General features: G+C 43.0%; 1 protein-coding gene across 1 annotated transcript in view; it reads right to left on the bottom strand.

The window, feature by feature from the left end:
• Positions 1–1,161: 1,161 nt before the first annotated feature.
• Positions 1,162–17,808, bottom strand: part of CDH26 (cadherin 26) — a 379,962-nt gene continuing 363,315 nt past the window's right edge. Inside the window, exon 18 of the mRNA XM_085619786.1 lies at positions 1,162–2,255. Within this exon, the coding sequence (XP_085475912.1) occupies positions 2,067–2,255 (189 nt within the window). The 3' untranslated portion in view covers positions 1,162–2,066. The remainder of the gene's footprint in view (positions 2,256–17,808) is intronic.

The raw sequence follows: 17,808 nt of genomic DNA on the forward strand, positions 1-17,808 counted from the left end.
GTCTGATATTGACTTTGCCCTCATATGCATACATTGGAACTACCTAAATTAGGTCATATTTTACCACATTAAGGGCATGTTAAATCCATGGACTAATTTATCTGAAGTATGATTTTTTTTAATTCCAAGGTAACCATCTTTGTGGTGTTAATTAGGGGATTGAATTGAGTAAGAATTCTAGTTGGTTTCTGCAAATGTATCTTTCACAGTCTGTAGAAGGAGACATGTGTAACACATTCAGCCAGGCATCTTTTAAAGCAATAACCACTGATCCCTTCTCCCTAATGGAAACCCCTGAACTACTGGTCACCAGGGAAGGGCCAGCTCAATGGGGCAGCTCTGGCCTTACACCCTTAAAACAATTTTGGGGAAGTATTGTTTGTGGAGTATAGGACCAAGAATCCCATATGCACTTGTCCTAATACCCTTGTGAATTGTGAGGCAGAGATGTGGGGAATTTGGGCTATCACAACAAAATGACCAATGTGATTTCAGCTGTAATTCTCTGGAAATACTAATGCTGAATGGTTGGATTGTAGTGGAATGGATGAGCAACCTTTAAAGTGTCGCAACATCACTGCGGGCTGAGTATGTTCCACTGATCAAAATTGTCATTCTCAACACACCATGTCCAAAAGAGTAATTTTGTCATGAAGTGTTTGAAATCCCTGACATAGGCATTGTTAGGATGGGTTGACATATTCCCTCGATTGGATTTAGGTATAATTTGCTAAAGAGTTCCCCAAAATGTTGACATCAGAAACAAGTGCAGTCCCCACTTCTAAGAAAATAGCAGCCTCAGAGAAGGAATTCAATCACTAAGATGGCAGCAACAATTGGTGCAGGGCGTAGAGCAGACAGGATGTGGCTGAAGAAGGCAGCAGCAGCTCCAGAAGAGACAGTCTGTGTCTTTTCAACTTTCCCCAGGGTATGGTTTGGACGTGAAAAAACAGCATATTCAAAGGTTTTCAGAAGACTCATGTCATCTATTTTTAATGGCAAAGGCTGGTCACAACTGAACATTGAATTTCTTATACAAAATAATGTAAAAAGGTGCAAAATATATTCACATTGTATAGTAGGTTTCTGACAGTGAAATCATGTGCATGAAAGCACCATAAACGCAAAAAGTGCAATACATCAATGCTGAACATTTCCAAGTTCCAGAAAAATGTGTTTATTACAAAATGTCATTGCGCAGAGAGAAAAACAATACAAAGCATAATGTACGTGCTTCCAATGTATAAACATACCTTTTATGTGAAGCATTTTTTAACATTTTATAAACAAGACCTGTACCAAAAAGTCATAATTCTGTTCACAGAGCGGTGGCCCAAATGGTGCGTGCAAAAAAAATCACAGTTGGCGTCAAGTCCAGAAATGTCCAGGTAGAAGATGTAACATGAGTGTCCTTCCCGGTACCTAAGCTTCAAACTTCTTTGAAAAAGAATCCCATTGCCTTCAAAGGAAGATGTCCTTTATAGAATTACACCTCATGCCAATACATGGAATAGAAACAATAGGCCACAAAATTGAGGCAATATTGATGTTGCTTTTCTTGATAACAGGAGAGAACCACCTTAATTCAAAGTGCAAAGAATAAAATGCAATTCAGGGGGTTTCCTAAACCTTAAAAGTATGCAGTGTGATTAAAATAAATAAGCCCTTCTTCCCAGAGAGACAGAAAGGACTTGGCATATAGCACCATTAGTCATCACAGAACCACATGATTATTCCCATGTATGGAATGAATGCTCAGCTAAATTGCTGGACTACCCTAGTACTTGACAGCCATTCATACCATCAATAAACAACCAATCTGCATAATGTATCACCTGAGAGTGCCATCCCTGCAAAACATATTTACACAAGAGCTTGCTTGGCTCGATACCAGGAACCGGCTTTTTGCATAGTGTTACATACAACAGTCTAAACACGTAAGCATGCTTGACAGCACATGTTTAAGTTGACTCGCTAAATAGCTCTTGTTCTGTTTTTCTGTTATGTGCACATTGAATGTACAAACTAGAGCACAGCTGTCCCATGGGTGATGCAGGAGACTGTGCTCACTTCCAACAGATATCCCCAAGAGCAGCAAACTTGGGCCCTAAGTGATCCAAGAAGTTACTGTCCATGTCATCCGGAAATGTGAATGAGTCGACAGATTCAATTCTTTCCAGTTCTCCTTCATAGGCATAAATGCGAGGCTTGTAGGCGATCAGATCGTCTTCGTAGTCTCGTAGTCCATATAGCCTCTGGTGAGAGAAAGCAAAATGGAGGTCACATAAATGCAATCAATGAAAGTCAGACCAAACCTCGCAGTATCAGGACTGGAGCTCAAGCCGAATGATGCACAATTAGATACCTTCACCAATATTTGATGGTCCTCAGGGAAAAGAAAGGGCTCAAAACATTTATATATTACTCTAGAAGCTTCAAATATTTGCTTATCTGAAAGAAGTTCCATGAAAAAACACTAACTGTATTCACTTTCAAGTAAAAAGAAATATGTAAGTATGTATGGCTTCCTTCAAATACCTTTGTCAGTGTAGCCAATAGGCACAGAGTGAGTGAAGCCCAAAGTTAGATACAATTAGGTGATAGATGCTGCATTTTGTATTATGTATTGTATTATGTGTGTAATAATGTATGGAAACGTCTCAAAATAAATTATTTTGATGATCATGATGTTAAAAGGATGACTCTAGCAACAGGGGCAGAAGAAATCACTTGCGATCTTTCTGTGATTAAAAACAATATCATATGAAATGGAGGAGACTGGCCATGAGCCTGTATTACTATACATTCAACTGGTACCTTAGAATCTGTGGGAAGCTGAAGGGCGCAGTTTTCACATTACCTTGTGTGCATAGAAGCCTGCAGTGCGGAGAAGCAATCAGCATTTGCTCCGGTTAACTAACCTTAGGATGCTGATGGGGTTCTCAGTGGTTATGAATGCAATTACACCATGTGTGCTGGAACTCAGCAAATGTTCTTTCATTGAACAAGCACAAACAAAAGGACACTTTATGAAATGTAACCCACTAGTCTAAGTCTACTGGAGTATATAGCATTGCTTCTCAAGATACCATAATTTACCTAATTGTTTTGCTATTCTAGAACCTATTATTATTTTAGCTCAAATATTCCAAGGAGCCAGACTGAAGTTCAAACATATTCTCCTGCAGCTCAGTATTCTTGAAATACTCCATGTTTGTCCATCAATAATAACTACGTTGTCTGTTTCCTAAACCTAAAACACTTTTTGCCAATCCATTGGATAAGTAGAAGGTAGAATTCAGTTACAAATGTGTTAATTATTCAAATTAGTCATGTGATATCATATGTCACATAACACCATTGTAATAATTTGTTTTTTGTGATTTAAGACAGCCAATAATTTTAGATAAGGGTGGCTGCACCCTAATGTTGGTGATACTGTTTTTATACAGGAAAACAGCCCAAAAAAGTCTTAAGAATACATCTTTTGCAGTATAGGTGTTCCACTAACAAAATATGTCATTAATGATTACCAATATGTACCCTTATTCCTCAATGGATCCTTTCTAAAGGCCCTGGTATATCAAGCACACAATAAGGACACTAATCTAGAGATAGGCATCAACAAGGTTGATCTCAAGTAGTTTGCCATAGGAAGCTGGCAGATGATCACATTAAGCCAACCAAGAAGAATTTATTGTTCAGTAAATAAAAAATTACAATGTAACACCTTTTGCACATTTCATACATAATATCACACATTAAAAACTTTATAAAAGCACAACTTCAAAAATAAAGGGTTATTCCCATATTTAAAACAATTAATTTGTCATTTATAACCACCTAAAAACATTCTGCCAAAGTGCATTTGAGAGAGACTTATTCCACCTACTATATCCGCTATACTTAGAGTACCCTATTCCCTCTATTAATTATTAATCACACTACACACTTTGAGTAATCCCTTCCAGAGTGGGGGACCAAAACAATTACTATGGTATGGCCTGCTGGGTGTCTCTTTTTTTGTGGGGGGGGGGGGCGGAATTAGATAAAGTGGGTTTCCATCGTATAAGGCTTTAAAGTGCAGTGTGCCTTTTGTAAAATCATCTAAAACATTTACGGATACTAAGCCCTTATTTTTTCACATTGTTCAAGGTGCTCACATAATAATGAGCCAGCACAGCTCTTGCTATGATTATCTCTCCTTACTGGGGGTTTCTTCCTAAATTGATAAAGTAGTCTGAAACAAAAACCCTTTACTGTGCACATTTAGCAGTATTAACCCACTACAATATCAACAACCTTTAAGAATCTTCTAGTAAATCATAAATCTTCTCCCCGAAGACCAGCTATCACTGCTTGACGGCGTGTACGAATAGCATGTCGATTGAAATCATGTCTTCTACGTTCAACTGTTAAAGCTGGGCAGCTACAAACTATGTGACAAATGTCTTCTCTGTTATAATTGCAGAGGCAACATGACATTGTATTGCTCAATCTTTTCCATGCTGGAAGGTTATTGAAAGTTGCAAAGCAGGAGTCTTAAGAGCTTTAACTTTGCATTTTGACCGGTCAGACCCCCCCAGATAATTCTGGGGTTTTAGTTGGCTATATGTAGCAATTACCATCCACACGTGGGATCTTTATGCTAGCACCGCTCTATCCAACAGTAATGACACATTAAGCCTATCAAACAATGTTGCAAATGCCGAGGTACCACTTACAATGATATGTCACCACTATTAGAAGCCATAGGCACAGGTACCTCCTAAAATGTAAGACTGCAAAACTGTTGAAATGCACAGACTAAAGGCTATGTCACCTTAAAATACAATGAGCTCATCATCCCTGTCTCCAAACAAATAGAGTGTTCTACATTTAGGGGTATTTCAGGAGTCAGAACCAAGGCACTGTTTTAGCTCCGTTCATTATACAGTGAGTGGCAAAAAAGCACCCAATAATTCACAAAGGGGCACATGCATCAACCATTTTTGCGAGCGCAAACGGTGCGATTCGCAAAAATCGGCCATTTGCACCCGCAAAAAGAGCATTTGCGTTGCATGAAGGGTCAAGGCACTCGCAATTTGAGAATTCGCAATTAATTGCGAGTTCACAAATTGCGATTGCATTTAAGGAATCGCGAATTGAGATTCCTTAAATGCAATGCATTAAAGTAAAATAATTAGCGATTTCGCTGATAGGGGGCGCAAATTACCATGAAGTTGAACTTCATGGTAATTTGCAAAAACTTTAAAAAATGCACAAAACTGCATTTTTCAAAGTGGTAGGTTACACACACACATGTCCTTTGGACATGTGTGTGCGCAACATTTGTACACAGATCGATTTCAGGGGTGCAGCAGGTTGTCGTTTTGCACCCTTGAAATTGCATTCTCAATTTGTGATTCTCTAATTGAGAATCGCAAATTGAGAACTTCCTCAGGCCCATAGGAATGAGTGGGGAGGTATTCCTTAATTGCGACTCGCAATTTGCGACTCGCAATTAAGAAATATTTAGAAATCGCTATTTTGTAAGCGATTTCTACATGCATAGGCTTTTGCAATTCCTTATTAGCGAATCCTTATTTTTTGCTAATAAGGAATCGCAAATGGCATTTTTGATGCATGTGCTAGTAAATGATTCCAACCGATCCATCAACCCAGAATACCAATGGCTACCCCATAAATTTGAAACACACTTTACAAGATTGGCTGGCATGCACACCCCCCCCCCCCCCCAAAGACAACACCAATTGATGTCCCCAGATTTGTGCTTTCTTCATCTGTAATATGGCTACTCACTGTGCTAACAGCAGGAGATCAATATATTCTATGCTCATGTGGGAGAAGCAGATTTTGCACAGTAAGCATAGAAAGGGAGAAGTCTATGTGAGTGCTCATTCACTAGGCACATGTTCATGTCTACAATTTGCTCATAGAAAGATGGGCTATCTTTGCTTACATTTCGCATAATTATGCCAAAGAAAATTACATGAACTTTGCACAGCACTAAAGTTAACACAATCCTGGGTGACAATTCAAGCACGAAGTGTATTCCCTCAACAGTCCTGTGTAAGAAAGCGGGCAGATACTGTGGCCTCTGAATCACATAAAAATTGTAGAGTTGGGACAGCGCAAGATGGCAAATGCTATTCACTAGCTTTTCTCACACCCTTGGAAGCCTAATGATAATAATGATCCTAAATCCCTAATACAACACTGCACTTTAGAGTGAGTGTTGCCATCACGTTAGAGTGGGTGTTGCCGTGATATCGGCATAGCAGGCCTCCGGAAGAACAAGTACTTGGATAGACAATGATGGATGCTCTGCCATGAGGAGCATCTTGAAATGACAGCCTTGATAGAACTCTCCATATCTCCAACTTGTGGGAACCTGCAGGCACTCAGGTGCAGAGCACACTTTGTTCCTGCGGCGGTCTTACCTTTTCTTGTTTGGTGAAACTGCGTTTTGAGAAGGCTACACGTATAGATTAGCTGGCCCTCCTAGGGTCCCCCTCCTTCCCCTCCTTGTTGGCGGACCTTGGTCCTGCCTGAGTGGACCCTGTAAAGAAGACAGCCCCCATGGCCTGATGAGGCAACGTCAAATCCAGCTGGTGTCAGATTACTAGTGTCGCTCTAAATTGGGAGGTAAGGTGGGTCTAGTTAATAGATTTTGCCACTCATAGCTGCACCCACCCCATAGGGAGGGAGAAACATGGGGTGCACCTGGGCTCTACAATGGAGAAATACAAGACTCTTCCCAAGTAGTCCACGGTCAACAAGTTTGCCTAGCTCCTCTCGCAGGATGGAGGCACGCAACCGAATCAGGATCTAAACCCGACAATCACTATCAGCTCAGCAACTGCTCTAGCACCAAGGTCATACTGCAGGTGATCCATTCCTCCAGATGAACCTTAGAAACAAAAATTAGGGAAGTGGGGGCTGATGTAGTACTTCTATTTCAAGGCATTCCCAACACAATTGACCATGTTGCTGAGGCGGGAAATCGCAGAATGACCCTGGGAGACACTGTGGGTGAGCTCCAACAGACAGTCCAGAAGTTCCAGACTTCCACTGTGAAGTGGCGGCCAGGATTGAAGATGCGGAGGGCCACTCTTACTGGAATGGCCTGCGCTTTTGAGGATTCCCATATGGGTGTTGATGGACCCAATCCAGAGAAGATTCTGGTGTCCTGAATTCATGATTTCCTAATTGAGCAAGGACACCATTCACTCATGCAGCGGCTGCTGCCTGGGGCTCTCCTCTGATCCACTATAGTCCGTTTTTCAAACTATCAAGGTAGAGTTATCATCGTTTGGACAGTGGGAGGACTGGGCAAAGTCAAGTATGAAAAATGCAAGATCTTTGTCTTCCCAGACTATGCGTGGTTAGTGCATACCCTGAGGAAATCCTTTGAACAGGTGAAGCAAAAAATGAGGGCAATGGACTCCAAATACATGCAGCTCTGCTCTGGCAAATTGAAAGTTCTGTTTCAAGGGAAGGCCATGATTTCTGAACATCCTAATCAAGCTTGGGCTTGGGTGTAGGAACGCTTCCTACTTGGACAAGAGGAGACTTGGACGGACGCTACAGAGCAGATCACAGAATGCAAATGGATGAGTGGTAGCCCTATAAAATGCCAGCGCTCCTGCCGGGGCCCTCGAAGTCAAGTATTTGAACCAAGCCCAGAGCCATGTAGCATCACCTGTGAAGCGATGAAGTTAATTCATCTGAAACAAGTGATGCGGGGCGATTCTCTTCTGTCTCAGATTCGAGAGCAGTTCCCTTTAAAGACCCATAGGAATGGGTGGAGTTACAATGCTTATGAAGCAGGCCACTTACCGCCTCAGAGTTGTTTTATAGTAGTTAGTTTATTCCGTGGGGTATTTGTTGAAGGTTGGGTGACGGATACTTTCAGGTGGAAAGTGTAAGGTAGAGGGTTGCTGAGTGGGCTACAGTTTTCCATGAGCATGAGCAGAATCCCTGCAACATGGCACACCTAACGTTTGGTCTTATGATTGAGACGCCTTAGTAGTGCTTATATTAGTCCACAATACCCTCACTCTTGTTTCCGGTTGACAGGAGTGACGGTTTAAACCTACCTAAATAGTTAATATATAGGTTCTCTCAAGCTTGACAATTAAAAAGGTTTAATTTTATATTATACCCTTTTTGTGCTACAGTTTATATATATTGTTTTTCTTCTGTGTGTCCTTATGGCTGAAGTGGCGATTGCAGCGCATAGTCGCGCACCTCTCCGGCGTCATTTGACGCAGTTCGGGGTGCCTGACGATGGTATGTCTATTATCTTTGTAGTGAGTGGCGATGTATCGCATCCCTATGAGCTATTTTGCTCTTCGGTTACTTTGCCGGAGGTGAATGCGGATGATAATACGTTTCACTCATACACTCCTATGGCAGTCCCGGCTAATTACACGCCATATAGGACGCAGGTAATTCCAATTTCTGCTTGGCAGCATCGTATTTGGTTCAATGGCGCCCTCCCCCACATGCTTACACCGGTTCGTTTGGGCCCCTTGTCCATTCCAGGGGCCACTTGGCCAGTCTTGGCAAGGTTTACACCACGTCCACGTTATTTGCAAGCCCTGGTGGATGAGTTACGTCAACTCCATACTGCCCTAATTACATTGCATAGGGCTTTAGTGCAATACGTTTCACGCAATGCCCAGGTGGGGGCACCTGGGGTTGCGGCGCAACCAGCTGGCCCAGCCGGGATTACTATTAGTCTCGTAACGGTTAATTCGATAATGGGCTAGCGCCCCCCAAATAAGGACAACATTCCTTATTGGCTTGCTGAGAAATTTGACCAGCTGGAAGCATTTTTTTCCGAATTCTACTCCTGTGGAAGAACACAGGATTCTCACCATTAGTTTGCAGAAAGACTTTGTCCCAGAGGTAGCTGATTGTGATTAATGGGGTAAAGTGTTTGCAGCAGTCTACTCGAAGTGCTTTGGCACCCCGTCTATGGCTGTACTGCCCTCCGTGATCAAACTTGTTCAGGATCAACACGGTCCGGATGCGGCGGTCAAGTTAGGAATGAGGCTTGTCGGCAGTTACCAAGGATTATTGTGGAGGCTTATAAGACCATTGGCCGCAATAGTTTAGGGGTTAAGCCTTTTGTTCAGACAACAACTACGCAACCGCAAACTAAGACAGGGACATCTTCTAAAGACGACCGTCCAGCTTTTCCTAAACAAAATTGGAACGCTAAAAAACAGGGGAAGCAGCAACAGAAACAGGGGTCTCATCCTGACTACTGAACGCACATATGATTTGCACGATCGCACTAGTATTAGGTCTCCTGATAGATTTCAGGTTCCTGAACAACGTTCTCCTCGTTCTTCACAGGAAACATCGGTCTCACAGTCCGGTGGAGGAGAAAGTGGCAAGGGTCGGGGTGCCCAACAAGGACGTGAGCAGCCCCGCCAGACTGATGGTAAAGGCAAGCAGGACGATTTTGCATGCCAACGACCCCCGTTTCAAAAGAAGAAAGTTGCTGCACTAACAGCGAGGTATGCCACAGATAGTGAGAACACAGCTTCGGAAAACCTGACATGGGCACTAACGCTGCTAGACAGCGCAGCGGAGTTTACAGTAGTGCGACAAGCACTGCGTCCATATCTGAAGGCGACAGCAACTGACACATTCATTACTGTAGAAACTGCTGATACTAGAGTGGCTCCTTCTGACAGACTATATGACATAGTCCTTTTAATTGAAGGTGACATACAACGTACCATAAAAGGGATTTTTGGGAAAATCTGACCTCTACAAAAGACATTCTGTTAGCAGAGGCAGAATGGCCCCCGGCTTTCGTTTTGGCCGCTCCTAGAGGGGAGGAGGTAATCCTCCCATCTTTTGTACACACTGTGCTGAAGGATCAGGCTCAGAACTTTACAGAATTTTGGACGTACTTACATTCCTGATTATGCCCAGCATATCAAGCTGCTATATGCCTTGGTACAACCTACTTTTTCCAAATCGAGCTGGCTGCCAGAACATTCAGCTATCCTGCAATCTTTGCAGGCTGATCTTCTTGCTTCGAAATACTTACTGACGTGTGATAACCACACTAACCTGGTAATAAGAATTGTGCCTGGCGCAGTGGGTTTCACGTACTTAACGTTCAATGAGGGCGACACAGTCCCCATTGCTTACAAATCTCACTTGTACACATCAGCTGAAATACGTTTTTCCACTGTCGAAAAAGTTTTGACTGCAGTGCAGATGGCGATTCTGAAGGAGAGAGCGCTGTCGCAAGGGAAACACATTTTGGTTGTCACACCATATCCTGCCCTAGAGGCAGTAATGAAAGCCAGTGTACCTAATTCTAAAGCTTTGCATCCACGTTGGATACAATGGGCCACTTCTTTGACATCGCCGGATGTCACTTACATCTTTGATGCCTCATTGCAGACTCAGGAGTACTTGCAGTATGAATTTGTTCATCCAGCTCCTCTGTCCTTGCGCCCGCTTGAGGATTACCATTGTGTCATTTACACTGATGGCTCAGCGCAACCGGCGACAGAATCTAAGCATGCTTATTCAGCGGCCTGCGCAATAGTGGCTGGTACTTTTGTTAATGGTGAATTCAAATCTAATGTTGTGCGCACGCAGACATTGGGTGATTCTACCGCCCAGTTGGCAGAGCTACGTGCTCTGGTGCTTACCCTGGAGTTTGCTGATCCTCGAGTTACTACTCTTATAGTGAGTGACTCTTTTTACTGGGTTCAGTCTTTCAACGACAATTTATTCTTTTGGTCTCAAAATTAATATCGTGATTCCAAAGGTAGCACAATCAAGCATAAAATGCTTTGGGTTCGAGTCGCAGACCTTAAACAACGTCTGCCGCTCGTGAATGTAATTCATACTCTTGGGCCCCAGCGAGTGGGTGTCCACGCTGTCGGGAACACCTTAGCTGACGAAGCAGCGAAAACAGCACTGGCAACATATCTAGTAGCAGCAGTTACAAGATCCAAAAGTAAGATTGATGATGACATCTTGGCAGCTATTGCTGCAACAGAGAACGGAAGTGATTACCCTAGAGGTTTCCCTTCTAAATACTCTTATCATTTAAGTCCTGATAAAGTTCCCTATGTGAGAATTAACAACGTTGGTGACAGATTGATTCCCAACGTGGATTGCAGACTTTCCTTGATAACAGCAGCTCACGAAGGTATGGCTTCTGCCCATGCCGGCGTTTCGGCAACTGTTTCTCTCTTACAACAACGTTACTGGTGGCACGGATTGTATAAACAGACTCGAGCTTATGTTCTTAATTGTGACATCTGCCAGCAGATAAAACTTTCATCTGCTGCGCGCCCACCTCAAACTCAGTTGTACATATCTAATAAACCACTTGGGTGTGTTTATTTGGATCACTGCAGTCCTTTCTCCTCTGATACTGCGTATAAGTACATCTTAGTTGCAGTGGATTCGTGCACACGTTTTCTTTGGGTCTGGCAACAACAGAGTGCTGATGCTCGAACTGTCATCAGGGATTTGCATGTCTTTGTGGGAATTTTTGCATGTGGTACCCTTCATTCTGACCAAGGTCCTGCGTTCACCTCTAAGGTGTACAAAGAAGCCATGAGATCTTTGGGGGTCCAAGTCAAATTTTCGTCTCCATACCGGCCTGAGGACAATAGTGTTGTGGAGCGAATTAACCGTGACTTAAAGCAATCCCCGACAGCTAGGGTTTTAGGTACTGGCAGGAACTGGTTGGCCATCTGTATAGCGTTCAACGTGCACTTAATAATCTCCCTAGAAGGTCTCTGGGTGGACGGACCCCATACGAAATGCTCTTTGGCATAATGATGTTTGTCCCGGACCTTGATGGTCTAGACATGGCAGCGTCAGCCGCACCCTTTGAGGTAGATGATCACTGTGCTGTATTACAGAATCTACAAGAGACCAGAGACAGTCTTGCAAAGGAACACTTGCCCTCCACAACAGATGCTGCGCTTCAGATTCCGGTAGTTGGCTGGCTACCTCAAGTTGGTGACCTGGTCTGTGAGAAGGTGGAGAACAAGGAGTTCGGCCCCTCTTATCGTGCTCCAGTACCACTGCTTGGCGTGCAGGGTACAAGAACAGTTATTTTACCTCCACTTCCTGGTCGCAAGTATAACAGGTACATCTCCATTGACAATGTCAAACTACAACGAGTGGCCGATTCTTCTTAGTATGACTCCAGCAGTCTCTTGTCCAGCAATGCTGAGAAATTCTGTTTTGGCTCCAGCAACTACCAACAGGCCTGATATTGCCATCGAGATGCATACAGTTACTAATCCTTTATTGCATACACCGGCTGGTGGTCCGTCTGAAGATACTGAGTATACTTATCCCACAGATGTGTCGTTACCTGGTTTACATTCAAGTGCAGTTGATCAGTCTCGTTTTTCATTTGACACTAACTCTATAACTTCCAATGCCCCATCGAAAATTTCTATTTTTGCTGCTTGGTTTAAAATACATTTTTTAATTCCCCCTTGGACTTACATTTGGCTGGAGCTCATAACTATTTTTTTGTTTATCTCCATTGGAATTGTGGTTGTATTTTTTCGTCTAGTAAATAGACACTATCTCACTGAAAGATCTACAATTAGATTAATTGATGGAACTTTGGCCCCCCACTCCTCATCGCACATCATGAAAAGGGACCAGACTTTTGTGAATATTACTGCCTGGCCTGTGTTGGATGGGGTTGTATGGGATGCTGTCAAATTCATGGTCCCACAGAGGTGATTAATGTCCCCAATGTACTTTGTGTTTCTATGGGGGATGTTGTTAAACAAAACATCCGCTCTCATGATTGGGATGTCCAGGCCGTAGAGGCTCTTTTTTCTGATTTGAAATATTATGCTGCTTTTGATGCTGAAGATTTGTATTTAGACACAGCTAATTATGGGGAGTTGTTTTGCTACCAACACTATGGCAATCATTTCCTGCATAAAGCGAATACATTCAGAAACTTTGTCAATTATACGCAATGGAAACATTGGCCAGCCGACATTGAAGGCAGCTCCAAAACTCTAGTGAACAAATTCACTTATTTTACTGGTTTCAGTGTATCTGAACCTGAAGCCTTTTATTTTAAAGTGGCTGCTGAGTCAGCTTCCAAAGCTAGACTGACCCACACTAAATTATTGTATTCCAAGTCCTTTATGGATGAATTGGCTATAGGGGGCTATGAGCTGTGGAAAGATACCATTGATCTTAAATCTGTTTGGGGTTCGAAAGCGAGGCAGGTACAAGGTACAGAAGCTCTGCATCGTGCTTGCCTTATCCCAAACCACATTTTGTTTTTGAATTCTACCATTTTTCAAACCACCTGTTTTGGATTGGCTACTTCTAAAAAGATGAATTCCCCCTCTATTCCTTATCTGGGTGCTTATCCAAAATGGAATAATCACACAGATCTGTCCCTTGATGCGTTGCAGTCATTCATGACTAATACATCCTACAACATTTCCAACCTAGACCCTGAAGGGTGGTTAATATGGCAGAAGAGCTCAGACTCCTGTCAACATTGTTTTCTGGGTCTATACCCTGGCTATACACAGGTTAGAGAGGATCCCCGATTTGAATCTTCCCATTCTGTTACTACCTATTATGTCAGGAGGTTATGTCAGAACTGGCTGCAACATTCCACCTTGGCATCTGTTAAACTTCATTTATCAAAATTAAATGACAAAGTAGATTTGAATGATTTTGTTAAAGGTCCTGTGGGTGGCAGGTCCAAAAGATGGGTGTATGCTGTTTATAACGAAGTTTGGAAATTATCTCAAATTGAAGCTGCTTCCAGATTAAGAGCTATTGATCAAGCAAATTTGGAAAAAGTGCTAGCTGTCATCGATAATAGCATTAACACCCTTTCTTCCAGAATTTACACATTAGATAATATTGTTTCATCTGTTGTGTATATTGTACAGGATGATATGTCTGTTTTATACCATGGTCAAAATCAATTGCGTTCTATAATGCAGTTTGCATGGACTTTGCAAACATTGAAGGCTGGGAAAGTTCCCTGGGACTACATGAATACATCATCTTTATTCCTGCCGTTTAATCTGACTGCAAAACAACAGTTCATGTCCATGAAAGATGCAACATACTTATTATTGCATATTGAAAAGTTGGAACCTTTACCTTTCTCTGTGGCCGAATCAAACTCAGCTGTGTGGCTTATCCACGGTTTAATCCCCTTGCCGTTTCCATTGTTTGAGTTCAGTTCATGTATGAAACATTATGCCCTAGGCAGATATGAACCACTGGGTACCGCTTTACTGCATGAAGTTTGGTCACTCCCATTTACATACAGGTGCATGAGAGAGGGTAACAAAGTTTATTTGAAAGGAGAGGAATGCACTTCCACACCTGATCCCTCAGTAGTCTGTAGGAACATCCAATTGCATGGCGCCTGCAACGTTCAGGCACCAAATTTAGCTTGCATTCTGTAGGGAAATCCTGTGCCAGCAATTACACCGACTTTTACATTATTGGCTAACGGTAGCTATTTACTTTTAAATAATTAGGCATGCTGCGGGATGCTAGTGGGGATTTCTTACATTGAAACTGTCTCACAATGCGTAGTCTGCTGTAAAAATGTCCTTTTCCCACCCCCGCATGGGAGACTAGATGTATCCATCTGGCCTTCCATCCCAACCTTGAAAGCAAAGTTCAACAAGATGAGCAGAATAAGGGCTCTATTGTCTCAGAAAGAAGTCGCTCTGACTTACTCCCGTGAAACATCCGTCCTTCACGTGGCAAACACCCACACCGAGGTGCATGCGCTTTTAAATACTGATCTTCCCCTTCATTTCAGTGCTCTGATTCATACTATATTCAATGCCTCGTCAACAGCTGGCTTGGTGCATTTTTTCAAAGTTGTGGGCTCTGGCCTCGTGACCTCCTTACAAACAATATTTGGTGTGATACCGGCATTTTTTCATTCTATTTTTTCCAGCGTCTTCGGCGGGCTACCATTGATTCTCGCCCTCACTGCTGGTGTGTTCCTGTTGGTCTGCTTGCTGCGCAATGGCAGCACGATATGTATCACATGACAGCCTGCCCCGGCTGCTTCAACTGCGTAACCGGATGCTTCAATTCTATGGAACATTACCACTGGCCACTTTAAGCGTAACCTATGGATTATCCTTCCGGTTATCTTACTTTACTTGCATGCAACCTGTTTTCCATTGCCTAGATTGTCCATTCGAATGGGCTCTGGATTTGTGCCTGTCGAACACGGCATCTCCTGCCACGGATTATGATCGACTAATGGGTCCCTTAGTGGTTCATGAGTTGGACTGTTCTGGCATCGGGATTATGGCCTGTGGAGCGGCACATGGAGTCCTAGGGAATTGGGATATATATGCGGCAGCATTTGACTTCTTGGCGAGAAGTTATCTTGAAGAACACACAAGTTGTCCTCTGATTGTGCTAAAGGCTCCAGTTATCGAAGACCATGTATGTTCATTTACTTTACTTGACTGGATGGCGGAATCTTTTACAGAACATTATAATGACTTCCTCTTGGAGGCAGTTGCTACTTATTGTGCCTACACGTTGATGGATTAACTTGAAGTTGTCCTTCTTCTGCAGGTCCAAACCCAGATTTTTTAATTTTTTCTTTTTACTCCACATTCGGCTCTGTCACGCCTCAGCGAGATGTTTTACTATTTTGCTTTTTCGAACACGTTTTCAAACTATCACTACCAATTATATGGACTGGCAATACGTGAACTTGGTTCTGTCTCAATCGAACTTGATCTCTGCGTTCCTACTTTGCTTACCTATTTTGTTCGTGGTCTGATCAAGGGAGGGTGTAGTGGAGACGGATTTGCATGTACACACATTGCTATGTTAGCATACGCGCCTTAGATGTAAAACGCCATCTTGCCACTTTACTGCTTTTGCACACGACACTGCAGGTAGCTGTTATTACAAGAGAAACTGCTTGCTTGCTTTTTCTTCACATGAGAACGGTCTGTTGTTCACATCCCTAGACGTGCACCGCGACCTTAGTCTGAACACTGTGTGCAGAAGCCGTCAAGGTCAAATAACAATGTATGCTTTTGAATTCAGGTTGATCGGCCCACGCTCTAGCCATAACACGCACACAGCTGCAAACTTCTGAAACTCGGGTGCCTTTAATATTGCATTTGCATGCATGATTCAGACACTTGGATAAAAACCTTTTCCAGACACAGAGCAGAGCTGAGCCTGTGATGTGATTCACCTAAGCTGATATTTACGGTATGGGGTTCCCCATTCAAGCCTAGAGACCTTCTATTAGTTTGCTAAAACTAGTTTACTAGTGAAGGGAGGGTGGTTGTTTTCCACTATCATTTGTAATATGATTTCTTCCTTCATTTTCTATGGTATTGTAACAATGCTGATAGTGTTGTTTGTCTACTTATGTTAGCCACCTTTGGGCACGTAGTTAAAAGTAAACATTTTGAACTTTACCGTGTCTCTGATTACTCTTGTTGTGGACTGATATGAGAATAATTACGAAAAGGTGTTTCTGATTCACACCATTCCTGAGAGTACTCTAAGTCGCTTGTTCTGGGTTGTCTAATCATCGGTAGCTTCGTGATGATACGGAGAACGAATGAGACACTGATGCTAGTCGGATAGGGGTTCTGGGTACTGAGGTGAGTTTTTGGTACACCGAAATTCACTGAGGTCCTGATTTCCGGCGCATAGTTCTGTGCATGAGCAGAATCCCTGCAACATTACATGCTTTCTTATGGCACACAGAAGCACTACGCTATTAACACACTTACACCAAGCTCAGCGCAATTAGGACGAATATCATCACAGATACCCAAATTAAGGTGCTGACATGGAATGTCAATGGTCTCCTAGATAGGAGTTAGAGGGGGCAATGGTATGTTAAAAGACTCGTGTCTAAAATCTTTTTTCTTTACAGGAAACTCACTGCTGGGCACCAAGTACAGATTCTAGAGGATACGGGGTTACACCAGAGTTTCAATAGAGAGTTGAGAAGGGTTAGCAACAGTTATTCATAGGTCCCTCCTACTGGTAATTACAGAGTCTTACACTGACAGGGCCCGCTTTGTGCTGTTGGCAGCTTTGTAGAAGGGGGGCCAATGGGTTTTGGGCAAAGTCTACTCACCACCTACATTAAAAAGCAGCACGTTGTAGGAGCTATCTACTGAGCTGCTCCAGGTTCCATGGGGTATGCTGATTTTACAAGCCGACTTTGAACCTTTACTTGACAGATCCTTGGACATCGCATTGGCAGCTCTGACTGTGGAACTCAGGTGCTGGATAGATGTGTCACCTCTTTGGGCTTTAGACAATGGGTAGTGCATTTGGCACCCTGACAAACTGAGTTTTACACATTTCTCACCTCTCACAAATGTAGCTCCACAATTGACTATTTAATCATGCCATGAAGCTGCTTACCACTGGTGCTTGCATCCTTCCAATAGGCCTCTCCCACAATGCACTGCTTGAGAAGTTCCTTAAAGGCTCAAATCGAGGCATTGGGGCCATGTGTCATTTAAACGCAAGGTGGCTTAAAGAGGAATCCCTAGGGGGGCGTGGCTACGGCGCCGAGGGAAATGGCCGCCGCATTCGGGAGCTCCGCCGAGATGTAGTGCGACGGAAAGGCTCCAGGCATCATTTCGCGCCACATGAACTTCGGAGCTGCGATTTCCTTTGTTGGAATGCTTGTTGCCTACTATGTATTGTTTTGACTGCTTGGGGTGAGCGTTTTTCCTCATTTTTTCCGCTTCTTTCTTCAAACGCAGTCCG

The sequence above is a fragment of the Triturus cristatus genome, chromosome 7, assembly GCF_964204655.1.
Source record: "Triturus cristatus chromosome 7, aTriCri1.1, whole genome shotgun sequence".
NCBI lineage: Eukaryota > Metazoa > Chordata > Amphibia > Caudata > Salamandridae > Triturus > Triturus cristatus.